At 53.5% G+C, this 27,733-nt stretch overlaps 1 protein-coding gene and 1 pseudogene across 2 annotated transcripts; one reads left to right on the top strand and one right to left on the bottom strand.

Annotated features, from left to right (window-relative positions):
- PADI4 (peptidyl arginine deiminase 4) lies at positions 1–27,733 on the bottom strand. Of its 2 annotated transcripts, XR_001594875.2 has the most exons (17): positions 27,602–27,733; positions 21,252–21,432; positions 19,155–19,221; positions 17,577–17,644; positions 16,264–16,381; positions 14,719–14,844; positions 13,045–13,223; positions 12,789–12,892; positions 11,723–11,834; positions 10,211–10,318; positions 5,897–6,051; positions 4,782–4,923; positions 4,447–4,549; positions 3,590–3,660; positions 3,166–3,306; positions 829–1,536; positions 3–542 (listed from the first exon to the last, which is right to left on the bottom strand). XR_001594875.2 is itself a non-coding variant. In XM_016128405.2 (16 exons), exons 1-16 carry the CDS (start codon positions 27,691–27,693, stop codon positions 1,303–1,305), a joined length of 2,001 nt encoding a protein of 666 aa, XP_015983891.1. In that variant the 5' UTR covers positions 27,694–27,733; the 3' UTR covers positions 1–1,302. The 2 variants fall into 2 exon arrangements, 1 of the variants encoding a protein (XP_015983891.1); XM_016128405.2 differs by having other exon boundaries at positions 1–1,536.
- On the top strand, positions 24,267–24,385 carry LOC118606837 (annotated as a pseudogene).

The raw sequence follows: 27,733 nt of genomic DNA, 5'->3' as shown, positions 1-27,733 counted from the left end.
TTATTACGGCAGCCTCAGACACTAGCCTGTGGCAGCTGGGGTAGGGAGGCGGGTTGGGTGTTAGGGAAGAGAGGGTGCAGGAAGTTCTTGCTCCGAGGGCTCTGTGGGGCTGGGAGGACTTAACAGCTGGTGCTTTCTCCTTGGGGGCTTCCCTGGCTCCTTCACAGATGGCTGGGGGTGCTCACTTGCATTTACCCCCTTGTAAGATCTGCTTTAGCTGCCAGCTTGTCTGTCAATCTTGCTGCAGCTCCAGGAAGCTGAGGAAACTCGGCTTCTGTCTGAGGCCGGTTGCTGCTCCAGGCAGCCCTATCGGTCAGTTTTGGGGACGACCTCACACCAACTTCCTCTTGTTCAAGGCGCCCTTTCTGGTCCACAAAAAATACTGCACATCTTTTGCTCCAGAGAAGCGCTTTTTCGCCAGGTTTTACGGGGCCCTTTGTCCTTGGCGCGAAGGCAGAGGCTTTGCAAGTCCATCTTTTCCACACTCCTAGTTCTCCACTGTGAAAACAGCGTTGCCAGGGGTTTCCTGAGCATTTCAGGCTCTGTGGAAGCAAAATCTGGCCTCAGTTTTAAAGATCTTGAGTCATCCTGTTTAATTTTCTACAGCGGGATCTAAGTCCCTCTGTCGGGACCATAAAACATATTAAAAGGACACAGAGGGGACTAATGACTTTATTCCAGAAAACCCCAATGGCTTCTGTCACGCACCACGTCCCCACAGGCAGCCCACAGCAAGCAGCAAATATGAGGGACAAGAGCCCGCTTTATGGGGCTTTCCGGCTGGTGGATGGAGATGACAAGTGGGTGGGACGGGGGGGCGGGGCTCACTGATGTCTGGGCATGTTGACCTAACGGTCAAATCCTCGTGTCCCCCTCAGGCTCTCGCTTCACCCCTCTGCTGCCCATTCCTCAAAGGACAACACGAACGGGGTACGACTCTCAGGCACGCGCGGGAACACCAGCCTTCGGCATCTCCTGGTGGCACTTACAAGTTTACACACTCGTGGCAATGAGCGCGTGGATACATGAATGCATGCTACGAGAGAGAGCTTTGCCTCACGTACGAAGGGATTGTAAAACTTTATTGCAGCTTCTCGCCGCACGACTGCGTCTGCAAAGCCAGGACCATTGTAGAATCTTCGGAGGGAACACCGGCGAGGGTAGCAAGCCACAGTCCAGAGTGGCCACCCCCTGGGGAGCCAATATTCCCCCCCAGGAACTCTTGCCATGCCACACTGCAGGGGACCAGAGCCTCTGGCCAGGACCTTCCCCAGGGAGAGGACACTGGAGGGAGGGGCGGGCTCAGGGCACCATGTGCCACCACTTGAAGGAGAAGGGTTGGCGGCGCACATTGGTGCCACAGTGCACCTCCCCGTGCCGAAGGTGGTAGCTGTAGAAGTCGTCGATGAAGGTGCAGTGGAGGCCCAGTGGCTCCAGCAGCGACCGCACCTTCTCCTCCAGGCAGCAGCGGCCGTTGACGATGGGCCCGAAGGGCTTGGGGATGCCCAGGTGCTTGCCCAGCACCAGCATGTTCACCTGCAGGGGTGGGATGCCAGGTCAGGGGCGGCAGCGTGCAGCCCACATCGCTCTCCGCGTGCCCCCTCTCTCTCCTGCCCTTCGGAAATCAAGCCCTGCTGCACAGGTGAGGAAACTGAGGCCCACGCAGGAAAAGCGGGCTACCTAAGGCCACCAGCTAGTCTAGGATTTACACCCAAGTCTGCCAGACCCTGGGGTCCATGCTCCTTCCCCACCCACCACCTTCTTGAAAACTCTGTCAATTGAGCCCAGCTCAAATGTCCTCGCCCGGAGTGAAGCCACTTGTGACAACCAGTCATCCCTCCTGTGTGTTCCCTTAGCTCCCAGCACTGTGCCAGCACACAGTAGGTACAGAGTCCGTCTCTGGGGCTCATGGATCATGAAAGGGGCATCTCATTCCCTGTCGCCGCCTAGATGCAGCCCGCACTGGGGGGTCTGTACTCTTCTCTGCCTGTCCCATGGCCACGCCCACACCCCCGCCTCCCACTTCAGGCTCCAGAGATCGTCGTGGCTCAAGTTCATTGCCCTCCTGTGGCAATCAGTCAAACGGGGAAGGCAGAGTCGGCCCTCCGCGACAACGATTACTTTGTTTGAGATGCCTCACCTCCCAGCCTCACCTCCCAGCCATCGGCATCAGCTTTTTCTCCTGAGCTGGGAAACCTGGCTGGGCTAAAAGGGCGAGGCAATGGATACTTGGGGCCAAGGAGTTTTATTCACGGCGTGAGAGGAGGGCGCCCCCTCCGGCCATGTTTTGGCCAAGGAATCCTTTACTCTAAACAAAGTCTTTTGCAGAATTCCAAAGCATAGATTAGAAAAGATCCAAACCATTGGATTTAAGGCACTGCCTGGGAACCCCAGGGTCCCAGGGAACCCGGTTTGAAGACCATCGTGCTCCCAACCCTGAACTCCGGCAGGAGAGGGTGCCTGAGGGGCCCCAGTAGAAACGGGTGAAGCTGCTTTTTGACTTACGGGTAATCTCTGAAGAAATAGAGTAACAGGGCAGACAAGTGCTAAAAACATAGTAGATGATGTAAGATGATACTTGGGGTCACAGCTAAAGTTCTCAGCAAAGCCGGGATCCCCTTCAAGTCCACCCTTCAAGCAAGGGAATCCTGTCCAGCCCCCAGCACCAGCCTCACCCCTTCCCCCCTGCCCCCCAAAGAGGCCTTCCTGGACCACCCAGTCCGGGAAGGTGCCCCACCGTTAGCCCCTTCATGGAGCTTGATCGACCTGAGAGGGTCTTATTTGGTGCTTGTCTGCCCAGCTGCACTCCCGCCTCACCTCACAGGGAAGCCCGTCCGGGGCAGTGCAGCCCGGTGGTTAGGGCGTGGGCTCTGCAGTGGACCCCTGGCTCTGGAGCCCGGCTCTGAACCCCACCTCTTGCCCGCTGTGTGTTCTTGTGCCAGAGACCTTCCCTTGCTGTGCCTCATCTGCCAAGTGGGGGTGGCAATATTGTCTGACTCCCAGGCTGCCTGTGAGATGCCCGCAGGGGCTCTGTAACCCAGATGGGGCCATGCAAACGAGGAGACAACCAAGCTTCCTGGACCTGCACCCAGAGCCCCGCTGGCCTCTCTGAAGCCGGGCCACGGGCAAAGCAAGGTGGGCCACGTCCGAAGGCCACTTCCTCACCATGTTTGGGAAAAAGGCTTCGGCCTTGAGGGTCCCTCTGGAGTCTTGATGGAGCTTGAAGAGCTGGGGGATGTCCACGATGTCCCGCTCGGTCAGGCCCAGCTCCCGCTTCAGCACCTCCCGGTTCCAGTCGATGCATTTCTGGGGTGAGGGAAAGGGGGGTGGGGAGGGCGGTGGGCATGGCAGGGGCCAGCGCAGGCGGGGCGGGGACTTCCGGGGGGAGGGCCGGGGCAGGGTGTGTGCCCCTGCAGGGGTGGTGAGCTCTCCACACGCACATGTACCCAATTCCCAGGGCCATTCACCACGGAGCCAGCGCAGCCCACGGAAGGCCCTGCCTCCTGCCTCTAATCTCAGGGGAGGGGGCTGAGGGTGGGGGTGTCAGCTCTGCCAGGCTGTGGCATCTCCCAGGTACCCAGGCCGGTACCTCCACATAGGAGTTATGTTCTCTCAATTTCTTGTTTGACAGAATGTCCTTTATTTTCTGCTGCTTTTTTTCTGTCATGAAGAAAAAGAACAAAGCGTAGATGAATTCAGAGGTCCATTTCCCTCTTCCCAATAGATACAGCGGAGACCCGGTTTTCCACCTACCAAATGGGGGCAGCCTTAATTCCTAACTAACACAGGTTTGTTGCGAGCATCTGAGAGGCAAATGCCTTTAATAAAGTATTTGATCAGGGTAAGTTCTTATTAAAAGTGTTTCTCTCACTCCCTTAAAGTCTCTTGTCTCCATTTACCGAGGAGCCAACAGAGGCCTGATGCCGCCACAGATATTAGGTGAAAACTCTCAGCCATGGAGGCTTCTCCACCTCTGATCCTGGCCCCTGTCTGCGGACTTTACTGAAAAAAATTAATATTTTATTCTGTGTTTCAGCCAGATTGAACTTTTTTTTCAGGTCATCAAACACATCTTGCTCCCTCCTGCCTCTGAGCTTTTGCATTCTCGGTCTGGAATATCTCTCTTTCTTTCATCCCACCGCCCCGTTTGCCTGACTAACTCCTCCTCATCCTTATGCTCCTGCTTGGTCTTTGCCTCCTCCAGGAAGCCTTCCTTGAACTCCTCCCAGACACTTCCCCAAAGCCCCTGTGTTGTAGTTCTTTTCTTGACTCAGTTGCCCTGGACTGTGAGCCATGAGGGCAGGCAGCTCTGCTCATATAGCATCCCCAAGCTCATAGTGGGTGCTCAAAAGATATCTGTTGCTGAATGATTCCATCTGGCACTGGGAGACCACATGAAGGCAGAGGAAGGTGCCCGGATGGAAGAACAAGGCATGGCCAACTTACTCTTGATCCCTTCGAACAGCAGAGCCTCCCCGTGGCCCTCATTCAGCTGCTCCTGGAACAGTTTGAAGCAGGACCGGGGGCTGGCCAGAAGCAGCCGGAAGCCCTGGAGGCAGAATCACTGGGGTCAGAGGTCAGCTTTGCCCATGAGGCTCCCAAGGAGGAGGGCTTAGTGGAAGAGGGTGCAGGGGCTTGGACCCAGGCTGGCGCCTCCTCCATGGCCCCTCCTGCTGGGCAGGGAATCAGACAGAGTCGGGCACACCAGCTCAGTCCTCCCAGGCAGAGTACAGAGCCCAGAGCTGGGCTGGGGAACCCAGGGACAGCCCCCCACACTGCACCTTCTCGTGCGCCGGAACGAAGCTCAGGAACTCGTCCACGTGGCCCACAAACAACCAGTCGGAGTAGAGTTTCACGGGGGCCTGCACCTGCTGGGCGGCGAGGAAGTCCTGCAGCGCCTGGTGCATCTCCTGGCTGTCGGCGCTGCCCACACAGGATTAAACGCGTGTTATGGGAGGGGGCGGGGGGGGGGGCGACACAGAGGTCTCTAACAGGACTGGAGGTTCGGCCAAGGTGCCAGAGTGCTCCTCCAGGAAAGGGAACTCGGAGCCTGGGATGCCTTTATTCTATCTCCTGATAGTTGAGGCACCGAAGTATTTTTCAGCCCAGTTTTATTGGAGAAACGGAGGCATGGAGTCAGCGAGGTAAATAGGACCAGAGCTTCGCCTCAGAAACCACTGCCCGTTGACTCAGCCCAGACGCTGGGTCGGTGATCTCTTGTTAGCTGCGTGGCCCTGGGGACATTCCATCGCCCTCTGAGCGGCAGTCTTCTCCACGGTCCTTTGTGATCTAGCCCTTTGCTCTTCCCCTTGCCCCGTCTGTTTTAGCCGCTCGTGAACATGCTAAGCGCGTCCCTGCCTCAGGGCCTTTGCACCTGCGCTTTCATCTGCCAGGGGCCGTCTGCCTCAGCTCTCCACACCGCCATGTCCTTCTCGTCATCGAGCCCCCTCCCTAGAGATGCCTTCCTCAGCCGCCCTGACCAACCCGGTTCCCCTTCCTTCTCTGTCCTTCTCTTGTTCCGTTTTCTGTACTAGTCAAAAGGATCTTATTTATTTACTTTTCTGTTATGTTTCTCCCCCACTGGAATAGTGGCAGGGACTCGTCGGTCATGTTCATGGCTGCATTCCTTCCCAGCTCCTAGCATAGGGCCTGGCACATAGCAGGTGCTTGGTAAATATTCACGACCACAGAATTTAAGTGGCAGAGCTGGAAGTTGAACTTGGGTCTATTGGGGTCCTAAGCCTTGTATCCCTTGCCCTGTACCTTGATTCCTCTCACGTGCCCTAAGGTTTGTGGAGCCCTCTTGGGTTGGGACTAAGTGGGGAAGGCTCCTTCCTGCTGGTATTCCACGGCCTCCCTGGGTCCTGGCCACCCCCTCCGCCCCTTCCCTCCTCACCTAGGGTAACTGCTGTCCCCAATGAGAATCCTGCCCAGCGGGTACTTCTTCTTCCCAACTTTGACTGGGGGGCTCACTTCTAGATTCCCAAAGGAGTCAAGGTCGGTGACACCCCCTTTTTGGGGCCCTCGAGTCACATAGCCAAACTCTGGACCCTGAAATGGAAGAAGCACATGCTGAGAGTTAGAGCACTTCCTGCCTGGTGAAGAGAGCGCGGGGTCCAAGGTTGAAGAGTAATTCTGTCACAGGGAGGAATTCAGTACCTGCCAGCGGCTGGTGCATGGCCGGTACCATTATCATTTGCGGAATGTTGAAGGAATGACAAAATCAAGTGGGAAGAAAGGGGACAGCATGTTTTGAGTCTCTAATACATTCCAGCTGCTTTGTAACCCTTAACTTGGGCAATAATAACGAATCTATAAAACATCCCTTTTATCTTCATTTTGCAGAGAATTTACTAAGCTCAGAGTGTGGTGCGTGGCTTCTTCAGGTCCCATAGCCAGTTTGTGGAAGGACCAAGATTTGAGCCGACTCTACAGCAAGCTTTCTCGGTCCACACCCTGACCGGGGGCCTAGAACGAGCTTCCGGAATGGCTGTGACCTCTCCACACGGATCTCGGCGAGAAGGCCGGGTGAGTGACACGCCTCTCAGCCCCTGTATTAGTCCCTTGTGCTGCCACAACAAACCTGGTGGCTTAAAACAACACACATGTATTCTCCCACAGTTCTGAGGGTCAGAAGTCTGAGGTCGTTTCCTCTGGATCAAAAGGTCCACACCTGCAAAGTCCCTTCTGCAGTCACATCTGCAAAGTCCCTTCAGCATCAGGTCCTGGGGATTAGGACGTGGACATAAGTGAGGGGCGGTCATTCAGTCTGCCATCCTAGCTCTAGCTTTCTACAAATCGATGGTCTGCATCCTGGGGCTTCGTGGGGGCCACGGACTCCCTGGAAGCAGATTCCAGATTCCAAGCTTGGGGGCATTTTTCCGAGGAGGTGAGTGGCCTCCAGGTCAGTGATTCCACTAATTTAAAATGCATTCTTTCCCAGTCCCGTCCTCCCCTTCTGCTGAAAACCTATCCCCACCTGACTTCCGCCATCAGACTGGCTCTCATCGAGGTCTTCGTGATCACACCACTAAACCCAACGGGCAGCGCCCAGGCCTCGTCTTCCTTGCGCACCAGCAGCGTCTGAGTCAGCGGGTCACCCCCGCTCCCTCCGCATACTTTCTGCACTTGGCCCTGGGGACCCCGTGCGCGCTTGGACCCTACCTCCCCGTGGCTCCCGCTCCGTCTCCGGCACACGGGGGGCCCCAAGGCCCAGCCCTCGTCTCCTTTCGTTGTCCAGCTTCCCTCCCTCCTCTGGCGCACTCGCCGGGTCTCCTGAAATGCTGCCCACGTGCTGACAACTCGCGTTTATATCTCCAGCCTGCTTTTCTCTCCCTAACTCCAGACACAGAGCCACTGCTTGCCCGATTCCCTGCGTGGATGTTGACTAAATATCTCCCGCTTGCCCCGGACCCCTCACCCGCTCCCCTCCCCCATCCTCTGTTCCTCCCCATCTTGGGAGAAGGCGCCTGCCTGTCACAAAGATACAAAGGTCGAAGCCTGATGTCACCTTTGCCCCCTCTCCTTCACAGCAGTCAGGAAATCCTGTTGGCTCTGCCCTCAAAACATATCTGGAATCTGTTCACCGCTCGGCCCCTCCCCTGCTCCCCCCGCCTGCGGCCCCATCGTCTTTCAGCCACCTTCCCACTCTCCCCGTTCCTGTCCTTGGTCCTCGCCATCTGCTCTTGACATGCAGCCTGAGGGCCCCTTTGATACATCGACCAGATCATAATCCCCCTCTTTTTAAGACCCTGCAGTAATTCCGCAGTTTCTCCGATTCTAAACAAACGGCCTTAAAATGGCCAAGGAGTCCCCCCACCATGCCCCATCCCCGCCCCCTCTCTGACTGCCTCTCCTGCTTGCTAGCTCTGTCCTACCCCTCCTGGCCTCCTTGCTATTCCCTGAAGCATGCTCCTGCCCAGAATGTCATCTCCGTGAGGGGCGTGGGGGGCCTTGGCTTTGCGCACTGACGTATTCCAAGTGCCTAGACAGGGCCAGGCAGAGAGTACGTGCTCTACGGATGTATAATGAATGAATGACGACTTTATCCAAGCCACTGCCCTGGCTCTCAGCATGTGAGGGGAGCAGTACCATAGGCTGCAGGCTCGGATTTCTGCAGGCAAACAAAGGGGTGTCCATTGTCTGCAGAAGTCAGCCCCCAAGAGCGGTACATGCAAGGGAGGCTCGCAGGTGCCACGTGCTACAGCTTCTGGCACAGACTGGGAAAGGAGTTTCCATTGCAGGTGTCCTCCACTCTCTGGTTTGTCAAAGATTAAAGTCCCAGAGTGGCACAAATCACCCCTTAACACCTGCTAGCGTCCCACTTAGCATGGAGCCGGCGTTCTTTTGCGTTCATTCTGTTTAACGTCATGGTCACCTCCCATTTACGGTAAGTGCTACCGGTTTTCCACTTACAGCAGTGGTGTTTAATTGACTGACGCTGTCTTGCAGGCCAAGCATGTGCATGTCACGCTGCGTGCTAACTACCTGGGGTACAAGAATGGGCTCCGTGGCCTCAGGCCCTGCCCTCCCGGTGCTTACACTCTGCAGGGAGGCAGACAATGAAAAAGTGATGAGTAGGCAGTGATTTATAGCAAAGCAACGGGGCGTTGTAGCCGAGAATGCCAGGGGCTGGGGTGCGGTGTCCTTCCGCTGAGAAGCTGCCAGACAGGTGAACTGGGAAGAGCGTGGCAAGCAGGGGGGACAGCACCTGCGAAGGCCCCGGAGGTGAGTACAAGCCGGGTGCATTCGAAGAACAGGACGGACGCCGGCGGGGCCGGAGCCAGGCGAGGGACCGAGAAAGGGGCCCACAGTGACACGGGAGGACGGGCGGGGCACTGCCTGCGGTGAGCGTGCTTTTATTCCTGTTCCATCCCTGAGCGACTTGAGTCAGAATGCCGCAGACGCACTCGGCTGCGAGGCCATCACGGCCCGACTGCATTCAAGGCTGCGAGGACACCTGTGCCGAGGTGTCGATCTGCTCACCTGCCCTGCAGGGCTCTAGAGGTTTGGCTGTGACGTCAAAGAATCTAGCCTCTGTCACACTTGGAGCATCAAAGTAGGAGACGAGGCCATTGGACAGAGCAGGACTGAAACCAGGAAAAGGGCCAAAGTTCCCGTGGCGCCCGGCTACTTTATCCCATTGCTCCTGAAACAGGACTAACCTGATGCCGGGCCGAGAGAAGCCGTGAACCCAACACAACCTTTTCACCGGCACCACTCGACTCAGGACAGGAAAAAAGCCTCGGACAGGTTGCGGGGTTAAACTCAGATTTCTTTTCGGGGCCTCCCACGTGAGCAGGGCCGCCTCCCCTCCCCGCGCGGTGCAGGCTTCTTCCTGGAAAGCCACAGCAGCCCTGGCGCCCCGCACTCTTTCCTGTTTTTCCCGGGTGCCTGCAGTCAAGGCGCTGTCCTCTGTGCTCTCTCTGGGAAAGCGCGGAGCCAGACTGCCCCGGTTTGCATCCCGGCTTCTCCCTTCTCATTTTGCATGACCTTCAGAAAGCTGCTTCGCCTCTTTGAACCTCAGTTTCTTCATCTCTAAAACGGGCCTAGCGATAGGATGCACATTCAATTTGTTGGACAAATTAAGTGACTCAGTGCACGTAAGTGTTCAGCACAGTGATTGACAGGATGCGTGTGCGGTAAATGTAGTGTTATAATCTCTGCCGAGTTTGCAGGGAACTGCCAGGCTGGTCAAGCAAAACGTAACACTACATCACGGCCACCCTAACCCCCAAACACATGTAGAATCTTCGGCTGATGAAGTCACGTCCAGGAAAGGACCTGAACCGCCCCCTCTCAGACCATGTCCCAGATGGAGCACCGCCCCCTCAGCCCCGAAAGTACAGACCCTCCAGCTGAATGAACGAACGTTGGAGAAGTTTCCGGTCCAAACCCGCCCTCACCTTGCAGCAAGAGGACCTTCAGTGGAACAGGGAGGCCCAAGCCTGACCTATGTCCTCGGAGGATTATCTCGAGGACAAGGTGAGCTCACGGCTGGAAAGGGCTTTGGGAAAGAAAGAGCTAGATCTCACCATGGTAATAACAGAAATAACACCCCACCTGGTCACCGCTTGAGCAGACATTGCACTGTTGGGAGCTGGGCCGCTCGGCCGAGGGAAGGGGGTTGCGGGGAGATAGGCAATGAGGAAGGCGGCCTCGGCCTCGAGGCAAGGGGGTGTCAACCGCCGGATCCCCCACCGGCACCTACCATCAGGGATTTGACGGGAAACTCCTTCAGGCCTCTGTTCCTTGGAGAGTCAAAGACGACGGGCATTGTCTTGTGCGGGGCTTGGATATAGCCAATCTCTATTTCGTCCTGGGCAGAGCGAGAGGAGAGGGGGCTGGTACCCATGCCGCCTGGGTCTTGGCATTTAGTGCAGGGATTGGCGGCGTGGAACCAGCCACGTTTTCTTCCCCTGGTGGCCATGGGCAAATTTGTGTGTGACACTGGACCCCAGAGGAGGGGCTCAGAGCTTATTACAGTGCTGTGAAATCCCGGCGTGCCCTTCACTCCCATGGGGACCCATGGTGAGCCAGCCTCAGGCCCTGTCCTCTTAGGGGGAGATCCCAGGAGCTGGGGGACTAGCATGTTAGGAGGTGCTGAAAGGGAGGGAGGGGTCTGCAGGGACACGGATGGGTGGCTCCTGCTGGGACTAGGAGCTCCGAGAAGATCTGTGAGCAAAGTGCTGCTGAGCTGAGGCCTGGGGGCCGGGGTGGGGGGTGGGGGTGTTGGCGTGGCCCTCCCCCCCACAGGGGTCGGGTTAGGCCCCCCGCCCAGCTTGTAGGGCAGAGTGGGGGAAAGCTCGGAAGTGAATCAGGTGCAAATCCCGCAGGCAGATGTGACGATGAACATAAATCGCATTAGGCCGGACCATGTGAAATCGTCTTTCTCATAGGTCAAAAACGGCGGCAGGTCAGCCGTTAGAAGAAGAAGGAATGGAGTCTCGCCAGAGGGATTGGGGACATGTACGAAGGGGGCGCTCTCGAGCTCAGACTGGACGGATATGCATGATTTGGACATGGGGATGGGACTGGGGAGGGCCGTCGTCGGAACAGCGTGGGCGGGGTGAATGGCATGCAAGGCAGAGAGTCCTGAGGCGAAGCAAGGGTATAGCAAGGAGGTTCGGCTCAATTCGCCACCTGCCCACTGGCACCGCCCAGTGCCAGGCGCTGGGGTGCTGAGCTGAATGAGACCAGGCTCTGCCCTCAGGAAGCTCACGGCTCAATGGGGGAGCCTGTATGGAAACAGACGGGGATGCAGTGTGGCCGGTGGGTCGCACCGGGGACGGGGGTGGCAGGCCGAGGAGGAGGAGACGGGAGCCATGGAAAGTGCCGGAGGAGGGGTGTGGCCTGGTCTGGAGGCAGAGCCCAGAAGGCCAGCTGGGAGGCAGGGCCCCTGGAGGGACCAGTTGAGCTCCAGCTCCCTGAGCTTTGAATCATTTCTAGAGGTCGCCTGAGAGTTTTTAAGCGGGAAGGTGGTTTTCATCCTGGTGACGATGGGTAGACCCACAGTGGCCTGCAGTAGACGCCAGTTGAATCACCTGCCTGAGTCCTCTTACGTGAGGACCTTCAGAGGCTTCTAACTCCCTGCCTGTCCAAGGAAGGGTGGCCAGGGCGGCGACAGGCCGAGCCCCCTGGAGCCCGGGTCCCCCAGCGGCCCTTGGCCTCAGGGTCATTCACCCTGGGCACCCCGGCCTACTCGCCCCCCGGGGCCTCGTACTTGCATCCACTGGTCGTCCATGCTCTCCTCCAAGGGGCAGATGGTCAGCTTGCAGTTGGCCTTCTTGGTCAGTGCAGTCAATGACTTCACGAAGTCCTCATTTTCAAATATCCTTAAAACAAAGCAGAAAAGAAGCTCCTTGGTGTTCTGGATTCAGTGGCCAGTGGCTTTGGCCTGGGAGCAAGCTGGACCCTGCAGCGTTGCTGGGGTGGAGCAGGAACTCGGGCCTGGTTAGGGGGCGCACGGTGGGTGCTCGGGAGATGCTTGCGGCCTGAATGGAGATGGCCGGCTCATTGCGTCTCTCTGCTTTTTTTGCAAGCATTATCCCACCAAATCCTCGTGACGATCTGCGAGAAGAACTAGCAGGTGTCTCCTTCTACCAAGAAGATAGAGTGAGGAGGTCAATGCTCAAAGTCGTGCTATCTAAGGACAGCATTGGGACTGGAACCCGGGCCCCTCTGGCTTCCAGCCAGTGTGCTGGTCGCCAGGTTACACTCTTATCCCTCAGTCCCAGAGGAATCCAAGGAGGGAGGAAGGACCCCTGAGGCTCCTGCATGCCCAACGGGGGCTCTTAGACTGTGGGATGGATGCCCACAATCCCCAGAGCAGCTTGTTAAAACGCAGGTGGACCCCTCCCCAGAGACAGGACCCAGCTGACAGAGGTTGGCCAGGAACATGCATTTTGGGTGAGTTCCTAGGGGTTTCTGGTGCAGAAATTCCAAGGGCCACACTCTGAGAAACTCTGGAGGCCTGGCTCAGGGACTGAGAGCTCTCGTCTTGCAGGTCTAGCAAATTCTAGAGGCTCCCCAGGAGGTAAAGCAGCCTTCAGCCTGCATCAGGGCAGGACAGCCACAAGAAAAACAGCAACAGTAATTTCCCCTGCCTTTTAATGGCTCTGAACAAGCCACAAGCCCTCAGCAAGTCACAGTAGGGATTACTTTTTTTTCCCCGTTCACCTAGCAAGTGCACGGTAGGCCTGCGGCCATAACCCCAGGCTCCTGCTCCTGGTCCAGGGCTCTTCCTGATGTGTCCGTGCTCTGTCCCCCAGCACCCCAGGGCCCCTCACCTGCACACATACACCTCCTGTGCCGGCTGAGTGTTGGGGGTCATGATCCAGGGGGCCACACGGAAGGTCACACTGTCTTGGAATACCAGGGTGTTGGGGAGCTCCTGCAGGGAGAGGCGCAGGGGAGAGGCCATTACAGCAGCCAGGCCCAACCCCTTCTGCCCCCCCACCCCCCCACCCCACTGGGCTCTGCACCACCCCAGCTGGGCCGCTGCCTGGAAGCCCGGGGCTCCCCTCTGCCGCCATCTTGGCCTACCGGGTCGGACGTGTCCAGCAGGGAGACGGTGAGGGAAATGAGGCCTGGGAAGTTGGCGTCCGGGAAGGCGAGGCCCTCCACGTAGAAGTCCGTGCTGTGCTGGCCGCCCGGGAGCTCCAGGGCGTGAGAGGGCCGCTGGGGCCCCAGAATCGCTTTGCACTCGGAGAGCTTATTGCCCCCTGGGAGAGCGCGGGGGAGGCTCAGGGCTGCACCTCGACCTTAGAGACCCCGTCTTCTTCCAGGGGCTGTGATGCCTTCCCAGGCCCACCACGCATCACCCCGGAGGGCCCCTCACAGCTAAATCTGGTCGAGGCATCCCCTTAAGAGAAAGAGACTAAAACATCACCACCCCCTCATTCTGCTGGGGATCCAGGAGTGGAGTGATGGGGGTGCCTAAGCCACTCTCGACGTTATAGGAAGCCCAATGTATGTTACGGTTCATTCTTCATTTATTCATTCATTCATTCATCCATCCATTCATTCATTCCTGAGCTCCTGCTCTCAGGGCGCACCTAGGGGGACAGTCACAGTCCTGGCCTCCAGGGAGTACACAGTCTCCTGGGTAAGGAGGGAGGAGCCAAGACAGTCAAAATTATAGATGGTATTAAGTGTCGGGATGGAGGAAAACCCAGAGGGCCAGGGAAGGCTTCCTGGAAGAGGCGACGCCTCGGCAAGGAGTTGGTTTGTTGTAAGTCTGATCAAGTTGCGCCTGTGCACAAAACCCTCAGACGGCTTCCCCCATCTCCCTCAGGCTAAGCCAGTCATTCCACATCTGGCCCCTGCCCCTCTGCCCTTTCTTTGCCGCCCTCACCTACTGCCTTAACCCTTCCACACCACACTCCAGCTGCACTGACCTCCCCGCACCCCTCAAACTCGTGATCCTGCCTCAGGGCCTTTGCACCCCCAGTTCCCTCTGCCTAGAATGCCCCAACCCCCCGGGTGTCTGTGAGGCTGTTCCCACGCCCGCTTCTGCTCAAATGATATATCACGGGGACGTTTCCTCTGACCGCCCTTTCCCACACTCCCTGGCTCCGCCCCTCATCCACGTCCCCTTCCCCGCTGCATTCTTCCTCACGGCGCTTCTGATGCACTGGGCGTTTTATGCAGTTAGCTTGCACGCCATCTCCCCCAGACCCCTGAGACGAAAGCGACACGAAGGCAGGGACTTTGTTGTGGTCTCTGCTCTCTGCTGTGTGCCTAGCACCGAGCCTGGCACTCCCTTAGTAGCAGGTGCTCGTGAGCTGCTGAGAACTCGCTGGCGGCTTTGATAGCAGGGTGTTGGAGAACAAATGATAATATAACACGTACAGTCAGCTTAGAGTAAAAAACCTGCTTAAACAGGAGTCCTGTGTGTGTGTGAGAGAGAGAGAGACAGACAGACAGACAGAGACAGAGACAAAAGACACACACGAAGAATGATTACAGATTACGACAGTCTCTGGGAGGGAAGTTATCTCCTTGGGGCTCACCCGCTCCAGACATCATCTTGTTAGTCTGTTTGTATTTTGTCTGTGTGCCCTTTCTAGGAGGTGGTGGGCAGAGATGTTATCCTTCTTGCTCACCATTCTATTTCTCAGTGCATAATAGGTGCTCAGGAATTTTCATCAAAGGGGATGCCAAGGGGCTGTACCCACTGAGGGGGCAGGAAGGGAATGACAGCCAAGGACTACTCACAACTGGCTTGAAACACTCTGACTTTGTCCATCTCAGACTTGGCCACGTGGAGCACCAGCTGGTGCTTAGTGAAGAAATCCCTGGGGGTCTTGGTAGTCAGGGTCACCAGGGACATGTCTTGCAGGTCTGGAATGGGAAGGTGTAGCCTGAGAGGCTGGCCTCTGAGACCCCACCCCACCCACAGACCACCCCGTCCCACCCACAGAACGCTCTTTACCATGTTGCCTGGAGTCTTTTTTCTTTATGCTCTTTCCAGTATTTAAATAATGTTTTTCAGAATTAAATCTAATCGAGTTTATGGTCCTCTCCCACTAAGATGAGCTTAAGATGTAAGCTCAGCAAAACAGGGACCTCATTTCTCTTGTTTGCTGCTCTGTCCCCAGTACCTAGAAGCATCTAGAAAAATGATTAGTGCTTGGCAGCTATTCGACGACTATTTGTGGAATGAATGAGTGGAAAGGTTTCTCTCCTGGGCCTGAGCAGGAGGTGAAATTTGTGAACCAACTACAACGGTGGCCAACAACGGCCTGGGGGGAGCCGAGCTGGACAACAGTCACTGGGTCAAAAATGGACCTGATGCTAAGGACGCTGGAGTCAGCGGGGCTTGCACCCCGGATCTGGGTGGACTTGGGGGAGTTATTTCAGCTCCTGGTGCCTCTGTTTCCTCATCAACGGACAGGGCTGAGAGTAGTGCCCAGGTGGAGGGAAGGGCGAGGTCATCTGTTCGAAGTGCTTAGTGCATGCCCGGCATCCTGGGAGTGCCCGCGAGGGTCCCGGCTGCATGATCATTACTGTGCGCCAGGCACTGTGCAGAGGCTGCCTCCTGGCATCAGGCCAGGCCAACCACATGCAACTTCGAAATGCGTTTGTGTCTGTGCTGCCCTAGCAGCTCCCCGAGAAGGCCATGGCCACGGCCCTGGCTGGCCAACCTCACCCGCACAGCGCCCTCCTCCAGGGCAGGTGGGCAATGTGCCTTCCGCCCCGACCACACCTCAGAAGTGTGCCAGCAGACACGCTTCTCCACCACCATCCTCGTGACCGAGAGCAAACCGCTCAACTTCCCTAGGCCTCAGGTTCCCTATCTGTAAAGTGGGGGTGAGGACGGCACATACTTCTGAGACTTGGACTGAAGGATTGGATGAATTAATAATTCTGAAGTGGTCAGGCTGGGGCCTGGCATCCGGCAGGGGCTCAGGGCTGCTCTGACTTGTTTGGGGCAGTGGCCAGGCTTTCATTTTGAAGTATTTCAGGCCCCAGGTTTGACGCATGAGCAGAAGTTTGGGTTGGGCAGCGGGCTAGGGCATGGAAACTGGAGGCGGCATTGGGACTCATGGTTGGTCCTGGTTCTTCTCTGGCTGCTATGCGGCCTTGGCTGGGTCACTTGCCCTTTCAGGACCTGTGTCCATTCTTTCTCCTATACAGTGGACATGCTAGGAAGAACACACCTCCAATAACTCTGATTTCAGAAGGCAGTTACAAGGCTCAGGACAAAGAGCTTCACAAAAAGATGAAGCTCTAGTCCCCTTAGCTCCCGGGGGTCTTTACCTTCTCTGTCAAGCACCTTGTTATCCATGCAGTCCATGGCGGAAGAATTGGGATTGTCTTTGTCACAGTTCACCAGCAGGATGGCACCTTGCCCGCGAGGGCCCCAGGTCCAGGTCCTCTGTGGACACCCAGCAGAGATGGAGCACACTCAGGAACCTGTATATGTCCCTCCAGCTCCCGAGAAAGCATGGCCACCCGTCCCTAGCATCTCAGTGGCCTCGCGCAGTTTATACATCTCGCTCCCATGTCAGTTAATTCTTTGGTTCCAAGAGTGGATTTTTGCCTGCCCCAAAAGTCATAAGCGAATGCACCAAAAATGTAATTTATTCACTTAAAAAAAAAAAGAGTCATAATGGTAAAATTGATGTTTAACAGCTTTTAAAAACTGTTGTATTGGCAAAGCAAACTGAGCTAGATGTTTGTGCCAAGATTCTAATCTAAATAGTATCTCTTATGTGAATCCTTAATTACTCACTCACCAAAGTATGGGTACTATTCTTAGCAGCCAGTTACTGTCTGTCCGAAGATTAAAGCAAATTACGCAGCCCCTCCTGGTGGGGCTCTAATAGGGATGACGTCTTCTGTTTGTAGGACAGCATTTGCCCCAGGGAATGACTGTGTTTTGAGTGGGACGGGAGATGGATTCCACTGTCAGAGCTGTAATTCTCCCTGCAGCTTTGGTTTGACCCAACAAAGGGATCTTAGTGTTTCAACTGGTCATGTCCTCCTAAAGTGCACACAGCAACAAATTGTGCAGGCAGCTTTGGGGTTTCAGGGATACCCTGAGTTTCGTCCATGGACCCCAGTTAAGACGACTCATCACCTACACCCTCCACCCCTCTTTCTGTAATATACATTCCTTGGCCCCACCTGGCTCCTTCTCTCCCCTGCTCTGTGCCATTCCTTCCTTTCTCTATTATTCACCCCACATGGGCAACATCATGGGAATCTCTCCCACTAGTTGTTAAAGCCTGAAGTGGGCATTTTCATGCCAGAGTCAAGATACGCCTGCAAATTTACTCTCTGTTGTGGATTAACAGAGTGACTGTAGTTTCCAGTTTGTAGGGCACCACATTCTCTGAAATCACAAACAGTAAAAACCTAGTTTTGTAAGAGATGGGAAATATGTAAACCAAAATGGTAATGGCGATTTTCGTTTCCTTTTTCTCGTTCTTCCCAAATTGTATCTTACAGAAAACATGGGATATGTGAGACAGACCGCTATTCGTCCCACTACCACCAGGGGGCGCCAGAGGAGAAACCGGCGGAGTTACAGGGAGCATTTTGGGTTCTCAGTCAAGGTTGAGCAGTACCTGGTCCTTCCTGGCTTTGGTCGTCTTCGCTTTGGGAGTACGCATGGTGTCCGCGCTCAAGGAGATTTCTGAAACCCCACCGAGGAAGAGAAGAAAGTTGGTAAGGGTACAAGTTAGGGGCACTCAACCTAGTCCCAGTGGATAATCCTTTTCCCAGGAGACGATCTACACCCAGGCTTCTCTCCCTCCCCTTCAGAGGAGACACAGGTTCAAAGACACCCCTGTGTCCCCCAAGAAGTCTGAAATTCAGACAGCAGAGCCAGGGCTTCTGACCACACTTACTCTCCTTCGGGAGGTAGGGTGCACCATGGCTGTGATGCCAAACAGATCCTGCACGTCTGGCCACCCCCGAGGGTTACGGAAAGAATTTCTAGCCACCCCAAGGGGATGTTTGGTGTGAAGCCCCTATAAGACACCTTGCCAGGCTCTCAAAGGCCTCCAGTCCCAACCCCAGCCCCTGCTGACCATAGGGTGGAGGACACAGTGTTTGTTCTAACCTCACCTAGCTCTTCATCATGTGTATTGCAACTGCACTGAGACAATTCGGGGCCCCGGATAGATCCCGCTCTGTCCGAATGGCATGGCTGAGAGAGTGTATGTCTGCAATTCCTTCTTCTCTCATCAGAACTCATGACTATCCTGTCATTCCAGTGACAGATCCTTGTTCCCACAGTGTGGTAAAGCAACCTCGTGAGCTCGCACTGTGTGATTGACCTGGATGACTTTAAACATGTCCATATCCAGGGATTAGTGCTGGGCCAGAGAGCATAGAGCTTAGCAGACAGGACATCTCTACTTCTTCACCAACCAGCTGTGTGACCTTGGGGAAGTCTGTTTACCTCCTGTGCCTCAGTCTCTTCATCTGAAAAATGGGATATCGATAGTGCCAATTTCATTGGATTGTTGAAAAGCTTAACTGAAATGTCTTAACACAGTGCCCGGTGTAGAGTTAGTGCTATATTATTATGATTTATTTATTATAAAAATGTGTATTTATGAAATAAATGTGTATTAATGAATGCAATTCATTAATGAAATGAAACCTGAAGATTTCACATGCTGTTCATATTTTCAATGCACATTTAAATAAGAATAATATGATGATACTGTTCTAGATGAGGTCAAGTTTAAAAATGTATTTAAAGAATATTAAATAAATATAAATCTGAGTAGATCACTGAAATGGCAAAAAATGGTGAAGATGAGATGTAAATAATGGAATTTGGGGAACATCGGTCTATATTATACTTTTTCTTACAAGGAGTTGAAGTATTAAAAAGGTATAAAGACATATTGAAAATCCATGTACTACTTACTAAGCTGAGAAACAAAATATTAGGATGAGATTGAAGTTCCCTGCAAATGCCCTCTCTCTCCAGTTGTATTTCTTTGTGTTTCACTGACTGGGGAGAGAACATTTATGAACTACCACATGTGTGACTGGCTAGAAATTGTCCCTTTCCTCTGCTCAGTCTAAACTAAGCTCCGGCGTGTGGTCTCTCCCGGGGAGAGGCCTTGCAGGGCTGTGTGTGTGTTGGAGGAGGAGGGGACCGCTCCAGGATCCTGGTCATCACTTACCTACTCCAGTGAGGTAGAGCAGGGCTTGGACCAGGTCAGTCTTGGGTCCGTAGTATGAAATCTGAACCTATAGGACAACAGCGAACCACTAATGACTTCTCTTAGTCATTCAACAAACAATACCTGGACCCCTACTATATGCCAGCTCAGGGCAGGATGCTAAGGAGACATGTATGGGTAAGAAGTGGTCTCCGTCTCTAAAGAGCACCCCAAGTGGTGGGAACAGAGGGATAGCAAAACACTCGAATGATTGTGATGCATAGAAGAAAGTCGTATGGGAGCCCAGAAATGCAGAGCTTACTCCACCTGGGCGTGTCAGGGAGGTACACATGGAGTAGATCTTGAAAGAGGAACAGCCAGAGACATGGTAGAAGAGGTATTAGAGGGGGAGCACTGGTCACGAGCCACAGAAACGGGCGCTGGCGAGCAGACGGGATGGAGGAGACCTGAAAAACCAGACTGTGGAAAGGCGGGAGCCCAAGCCCTCTGAGGATCAGGAGAGCAGGAGCTTTGGATAGATGGTCCTCTCTTCAGGACGGGGGCTGTCGAGATTAAGAGGCACCAACCCCAATTGCCCAGAGTTCAAAATCCGGGAAGAACGCATTTTATTGACCCGTTCTGGCCAGAGGAGGGCGGAGCATCAGGACGGACACTTCCAAGCAAAATGGCGGAAGCGAGTTCCCCAAAGCAAAACCGAAGAGCTGCCATCGGAAGAAAAGGAGCTCCTCAGGGCTCCCGCCGAGGTGTCTGAATCGATCATGGAGATAGTGGGGATCCAGGGAAAAGTCACGGCCACTGTCACGTTGCGTCTGGCCCACGGCATCCGCCTCCAGTCCACTGCCTGGAGCCGATGCACTCGCTGCACTGTAGCCAGCGGGGTCTCGCCAACACACGAATGCAGTCCTGTTACTCCGCGGAGGAAAGGATCGTCCCCAGTTTCCCCAACGTGAGTCTCACCCTCTGCTCACCCAGAGTGTGTACGCAGGCCACATCCCCTAGATAGAGCTTCCATTCCTCTTTCCCTCTCCTGGGTGGGTCGTCTTTACGATCCTTCAGCTTGCCACTTCTCCCAGGAAGTTTTCCCTGATTGCGCCCTCCCCAACTTGCTCTGATACCCAAGCTCTGTGCTCCACCACAAGGCAACAACCCTCTGTCTCACGGTGGAGGCTGCTTGGCCTGTTCTGCTGAGAACAATTGGTCATTGGCCCACATCTCCATGCAAACCCCAAAGGGTCCTGTTGATTCTATCTGCTGTCAAAGGGGGCGCAGTGGTGAACGGCAGTGCCCCAAAATGTATGTCCACATCCTAATCCCTGAAACTTGTAAATATGACTTTATTTGGAAAAAAAAAAGGTCTTTGCGGATGTAATTAATTAAGGATTTTGAGACGAGATTTTCCTGCATTATCTAGGCAGGCCTTAAATCCAATGACAAGAGTGAGGCAGAGAAAGATTTGAGAGGAAGAGTCAATGTGGCCACGAAGGCAAAGATTAGAGCGATGTGGCTGTAGGTCTAAGAATGCCAACGGCCACCAGAAGCTGGAAGAGGAGACGAACTGATTCTCCCTGAGATCCTCCAGAGGGAGCGTGGCCCTGCCGATACCTCGATTTCAGACTTCTGTCCTCCAGAACTGCGAGAGAATGCATTTCTGTTGTTTTAAGCCAATAGTTTGTGATAATCTGAAGGCACCGGCACGGACCGGTTTCCCAGGGCTGCCTGGCTGTGGCCTTCGTGGCACTCATCGCCATCTGTAATTGTCTGCCCGTGTAGTACCTGATGCCCTCACCCATAGGCTGTAAGTGCCGTAAAGGCTGCAACCTTGCCTGTCTTGTTCATTTCTGTACCTCTAGTGCCTGCATGTAGTAGGTGATTATTCAACATTTGCTGAATGAATGAACTTAATCAAATTCCTGCGTAAACCTCTGGGGTCTCTATATTGTCTCTGAGGATGCTGCGTCTGGACTGAGCCATCATGAGCTTTTCCAGGGAGAAGGGGGCTCTGAAAGGGTTGGGGCTGTGAGTCAGCGCAGGACAGACTTTGATGCTGACCTGCTGAGACCTGCTGTCTTCCTCCCATGCCACAGCTGCTGTACTTACCTTCTGGTCACTTGTGCTACTGCTGGCAGCTCTCATCCTCAGGCTCACCTCCAGCCCAGGGTCCAGGGGCCACTTGGAGAAACCTGAGGGGTTCTTCTTGGCTGGAAAGCTGTGGGCGACATCTACAACCACTCCTGGGGAGGCATTGATGCCAAAGGACGTGCAGCCCTTGGGGGCAGAGCTGTGGCAGACACAGATGGGGAGGAGAGAGAGACATACAGTGAGACAGAGCTGGCCTGCTGCCGCTCTCCCCAGCTTTCTCACTTTTCCCAAACTGTGCCAACACCAGATAGCAGCCAGTCTGCCCCTGACCACGGGAGGTTGTCAGGAGGTCGTGAGAAACAGGAAGTCCTCTGCCCTGGACGGCTTACACCGGAACTAGGAAAATTGCAGAGACATGCACAGCCAAGACACACGTACGCGGATATATGCATAGTGCAGTGTGCACACCCAGAGGTTTACCTCCCACAGACACACACACAGGATTGTGTTTATACGAAGAATCACACAGACTTCTGCTTCCGAAACTGTGGCAGTCCAGCTCTCTGAGGGGTGCTCATCTTACAAAACAACTCCATCATGGTTAAAATATTATTGTAAAAGCACTGCTGAGATCATGAGAAGTAAGAAAAATCTCCAAGGACTCCCTTCTCCGCATGGCACGTACGTGCGTGTGCACACGCATGCGCGCGCGCGCGCACACACACACACACACACACCCCACAGTGGTTAAACTGAAGAACACCAGAGACAAAGAGAAGATCTTAAAGGTATCCAGAAAGAAAAGTCAGATCACCTACGGAAGAGTAATGATCAGCCTGGAAGCAAACTTCTCAATAGCAACAATGAAATCCAGAAGACAGTTGAATAATGTCTTCAAAATATAATGAAAAAATAACTATTAGCTTAGAATTGTGTACCTGACAAAAATGTGTTTTAACAGAGACATTTTCAGATGAAGAAAAATTATTATTTTATAACCAGCATGCTTTCACCAAAGCAATTTCTGGAGATATCCTTTAAGAAGACGATATCTGAGGTCAGAAGCATGGTCTGAGATGCAAGAAAGAATGGTGAGCAAGTAAAATGGTAAACATTTTAGTAAATCTAAACAAATTTTGTCTGTATAAAAAAGATTTAAAATTATTTAAACTGTGGGATTAAATAAAAGAGCAGAATGTAAATTTGGAAGAGTAATGAGAGTCGAACTATCCTGAGATACTTGTTAGAAGAGAGAATTAATATAATGTTTAATTATAGATTTTATAGTTAAAATTTAAATGTGTTCACAAGACTCAAAGAAATGGAGTTCTAAATAAAAAGAACAGAAAAAGTCCATTCAAAAGGCAATGAAAGAGCAAAAAGCAACATAGAACAAAAATTGAACAAATGAAAATAAAAAATGAGATCGTAAAAATAAATCCAAGTGTATAAATGAAATAAATGTAAATGGATTAATGTTACTACTTAAAAGATAGTTTTGGGTTGGATAAACAAAATTTAGCTATATGCGATTTATAAGCAACATACCTAAAATATAGAGATCCAGAAAAGATTTAAAAAAAATACATGAAGCCAATACTAACTAAAAGAGAGCTGAGGTCGGCACATTAATATCAGACCAAAAAGCCACACTATTAACAACAGAGAGCGGCACAATCTGATAGCATAAGCTTAGTTCAACTCGCCTTGAAGGTTCTCTAAATGTGTACGCACCTAGTAACATAGCCTTGACACATTTAAAGTAAAACTGAGAGAAATACAAGGAAAAGTTAACAAATGCACCGTCATGGTTGAAGATTTCAACTCTTCTTTCTCGATTAAGCAGACAGAAAACTAGTAACATAACATGCTTAATTGACCGGACATACACAAAATTCTGTACGCCACAACTAGTGAATATGCACTTTCCCAAGCAAAGTGCACGTTGAGCACTAAAAAAAATGCGACCACGTAATTGACCATAAAACAAGTTTCAACAAATGGTAAAGGATAGGTCAACCATAGTATCGGGGGCGTATTCTTTGATCCCAATCTAAGGAGACACTAATTCCACTCGGCCCCAAGGAACCATCTCAGTGGGACTTCCACCATTGAGTCCTTTCCCCGACACCCCGGCCAAGAGGGATTTCATCCTCAAAATGAGATTTCCCCTCCCTCTTCCTAGGCACAATAATGGTCCCCTGAAAATGACTACAAAGAATCCCCAAAACCTATGCATACGTGACCGTGCACGGAAAGAGGGACTTGCAAATATGGTTAAGTTAAGGATCTTGAGGTGGGGAGATTATCCCGAATTATCCAGATGAGCCCAATGTAACCACAAGGGCTTTAATAAGGGGGAGGCGGGAAGGTCAGAGTGAGTGAGAATAAATAGATGGTGGAAGCAGAGGCCAGAGCGATGCAATTGCCGGAAGGGGCCATGAGCCAAGAAATGCAGGCGGCCTCTAGGAGCTGCAACAGGCAGGGAATGCGTTCTCTCCTAGACGCTCCAGAGAGGAACGCGGTCTTCCTGCAACCTTCATCTCAGTCCCATGGATGTTGGCCCCGTGAGACCCATTTTCGAAATTTTGACCTCCAGAACTGTAAGATCATTCATTTGCATTAATTACTTCCCCCCCCCCCCCAGTGTTATTGGGATATAGCACTTGTGTTATTTTAAGCAACTCTGTGGTCATTTCTAATAGTAGCAACAGGAAACGGACATGCCCTCCCTTTCTGTACTTCCTTCACGGAGGTTCTCTGCTTCTGCCCCGAGCCAAGACCCTGCTCTCTCAAGCGATGGGATGTCTGGGTCCCAGAAAGGTGGTGGGTACCCAGAAAACGCTGGAACTAAAATCAATTGACTCATGAGAAATAAGGAAAAAGTAGGCGACAAGTTCTCATAAAGAAAACGCTGTGCCGATTTTTGACTTATCATGTACATACGAATAGCAAAAGGCAAACATATAAACACGTTTTTTCATATCTTAAGCAGAAAACGTCACTAGGGGGTCTAGTTGAGACATTCATTCAGTCTACAGCCACGCCACCCTGAACAAGCCTGAACCTGTCTGATCTCAGAAGCTAAGCAGGGTCAGGCCTGGTTAGTACTTGGATGGGAGACCACCTAGGAAAACTGGGTGCTGTAGGTGTAAAAAATAAAAAATAAGGGATTGTAAACTGACAAGGTCCTTGCAATCTGTGAGGTCAACCAAGGGTTGCCTCGCCTAAAAAACAAAAACAAAACAAAAAAAGACGTTAGCTCAACCAGCAGCCGCATTTTTCTCCTCCTTCTCTGTCCAGGCATTGAGCATTTGGAATTTTGGTGCCTCCATGACATTTCAGGCGTGGCACCTTCTGTCCCGACGGGGGTGGCCGGGTTGTCTTGACTTCTATCAAGCTGAAGCCTGCAAGACATGCCTTCGTTTTCACAATCGTCCTGTGGGTGGGGGATTGTTATTCCTATTTTACAGATGAGGAAACTGAGGCTCACAGGGACCCAGCGTCCAAGTCACAGGACTGATAATGGCAGGTCCTGGTCCACGTGCCGCCCAGCCCGACGCCGTTTCCATTGCATCAGTTCCCTAAGTATGGTGCTCGGAACAGCAGCGCCAGTATCACCTGGGAATTTGCTAGAGATGCAGAGTCTCGGGTCCCACCCAGACCTGCTGAATTGGAAACTGGAAGCGTGGGGCCCGGAAGTCTGTGTTTTAACACGTCCTCCAGGCGGTTCTGATGCACACTCAAGTGCGAGAACCACTGCTGTAAAAGACACTGAGACGAGTTTGTTGAATGGCCATGAATTTGACTGGAATCTGAGGAAACCATGGAATGACGCACGGGGCAGAGTAACTAAAGCATTGCACCATGGGAGTGCACGGCCCTTGCTATTTCCTCACGTGGAAAAGCCACAGAAGTGGACGGGATCGTCCCAGAATGAACAGACCCGCTGGGCTGGAAAGAGGAACGCCCAGGTTTCTTACCTGAGGCCCTAAAAGGCGATGATACTGGACGGCCGCGGGGCAGGGAGTACTGTCACCTTGGCTCTCTCTGCCCCGTGTGGCTTCCTCAGCAGGGCGGGGAGATGGGTGCAGCCAGGTGGGTCGGCCACGGCCGGCCGGGGCTTTACAGACTCTGCCTCCAGGCCTCATGGCCTGCGTTTTATAAATCTAATCCTCGCCACAACCCACAAGGGTGGATGTTAATTTTCCCCCTTTACAGATGGTAAAGCGAGGCCCAGAGACACTCATAGATTCCTCCACGCTCCCCGCTGTCACCCTGAGGGTCTCCATGGAGAAGGAGACGCTGAAGGAAGAGAAGCCCAGGGCGGGGGGCTTCGGAACGCCCACCGTCTTCTGTGTTTGGAGGCTCCTAGACCCCTCACCCCTGTTCTGGCCCTTTCCCGAGCCCTGTGGAAGCTGCATTAGCTCCACGGACCCAGCAGCTGAGGCCAACCGTGTGGCCCTCGGAGGCGGTGTGAGCTAGCGAGGCAGGTGGGCTTAGGGTCAGATCTCCTGGCTTTGCCACCTTTAATGCGTGTGACCGTGGGTAGGTGTTTTCACCTCCTGAAGCCTCAGTTTACTCATCTCTCAAATGGGCACGATGAGAATGTTTACCTTGCAGGGTTCCTGTGAGGATTAGATATCACAATGGAAGGGCCTGGCACATAGTAGCTGGGGTCATGATACCACCCTGACCCTGGGCACCAGCATCACAGAAAGCCTTCTGTGGGTTTCCATATTCGTCTCAGGTCTGCAGAATTTTGTTTGACTATAATCAACATATTTCCCATTGCAGGAAGTGCTTTCCAAACACAGACTGAAAATCACAAGCGGAGTTTGTAAGAGCAGCTCTGGGATAAGTGCCCACGCCCCTGGGGTCTGTCCCTGCCTCTGTGACCTTGTCTGTCTAAACCCCGGGGGCTCTCGGCCCAGTGACAGAGGGCACGGCCTGAGCAAAGGTGAGCGGGCGTGCGTGTGCAAGGAGAGGGTGCCCGCTCCCGCTGCGTTTCAGAAGGAGAATTCAGGCTGTGCAGGAGATGGGACAGAGGTGCTGGCCGGGGACTGCTGGGAAGGGCAGGTAAGAAGTGGGAGGCGCTGGTCCCGGGGCTGAAGGGGAAACAGGAGGATCCTGGAGCCAGGCTGCCTGGGCTTGATTCCTGGCTCCCTCACCGACTAGCTGTGTGGCTTCAGGTGGGTTACTTAACCTCTCAGAACCTCAGTTTCTCCTTCTGTAAAGCAGGAATAACAGCACTGACTCCTCATGAGGCTGCTGAATGAGTTATGTGTAGGAGGTGTGGTGTAAGAGTCAGCCGTATTATGAGAGACCTTCGGGGGCTGAATAGCAGGGCTCGATGTCATGAAGGAGCCCTCTGATGACACAGACTCTCTCCTTTTCGTTTACTCCTCAGCCCCTCAATCTTCTGCCTCCCCTCTGTGTCCTGAGAAGCCACCCAGACACTTACTGCTGTTCTCACGCTGCCCAGGTTCAGGCAGTAAGTGACACTTTCAAGGAAATGTCCCAGGCATTCCTGTGGGTGCCATTCTAGGATCCCAGATGCCCAGCCTGGGACGGAGGAAGCCAGGGGCGGCCAGTACTACTACTAACAACGACACCGACAGCAACACGTGCACCCATCCAGAGCGTTCCTGGCTCTCACCTCATTTAACACAGGGCCTGGCACATAGTAGGTATTCATTTAGTATTTGTTCAGTGAACAGATGAATGAACAGACAGCTAGCTACCAGGGTTGTGCCCAGCACTGTGCTAAGTGCTTCACGAACACGTTCATGGTTTTCCACATTTAATCCCTTTAACCGCCTTGTAAAGTGAGTCTTATTCCCATTTCACGAATGAGGAAACTGAAGCTCCAAGGCCGCCCCGGGGGCCAAGCGCAGGGCCGGGCTTCCCGCCTTGGCCTCTCCCACGCTGGAGCTTGTTTCGTCGCGCCCACACTATTAGGCTCCTGCGGAGGGAGTTATAGGGTAACAAACCACAGCATGAACCAGGTATGGGTCATGAAGTCTGGGGTCTGGCCTCGCTTCCAAGGTACACTTGCTGTGGGATCTTAGGCAGGTCACAGACCCTTTCTGAGCTTTTGTTGCCTCAGATGGTCCTGTTTACCCTGCGATAATTTATTTGTGTTGAGGCCCTAGGAAATCGCCCCTTGTAACCAACAAAGAACCCACTGCCCTGAGTCTGGGCACGTCCAGGGGCCACTCAGGTCTTACCTCTCCAGTTTCTTTCTGGCAGCAGCTACAGAGGCTGGAGCCTGAAGCCTGAGCCAACCGCACACTTCCTGTGTCTGCAGAACCTGTTCATCCAGCACCTCTGAACCTGCCCCCCACCCCCAGATGTCCCCTGCTCACCCATAGACATCCAGCTGAGTCTCGGTGCCCAGCACACACACAGCGTAGGTGGGCTGCTCTGAGGCCACACGGATCACTGTCCCCTGGGCCATGGTCCAGCTAGCTCGTCCCTGCAGCTGCAGGAAGACCCTG

The sequence above is a fragment of the Rousettus aegyptiacus genome, unplaced genomic scaffold, assembly GCF_014176215.1.
Source record: "Rousettus aegyptiacus isolate mRouAeg1 unplaced genomic scaffold, mRouAeg1.p scaffold_m13_p_1, whole genome shotgun sequence".
In the NCBI taxonomy this organism is placed as follows: domain Eukaryota; kingdom Metazoa; phylum Chordata; class Mammalia; order Chiroptera; family Pteropodidae; genus Rousettus; species Rousettus aegyptiacus.
Note: the sequence above shows the minus strand (reverse complement) of the source record. Positions and strands in the feature narration are given on the sequence as shown.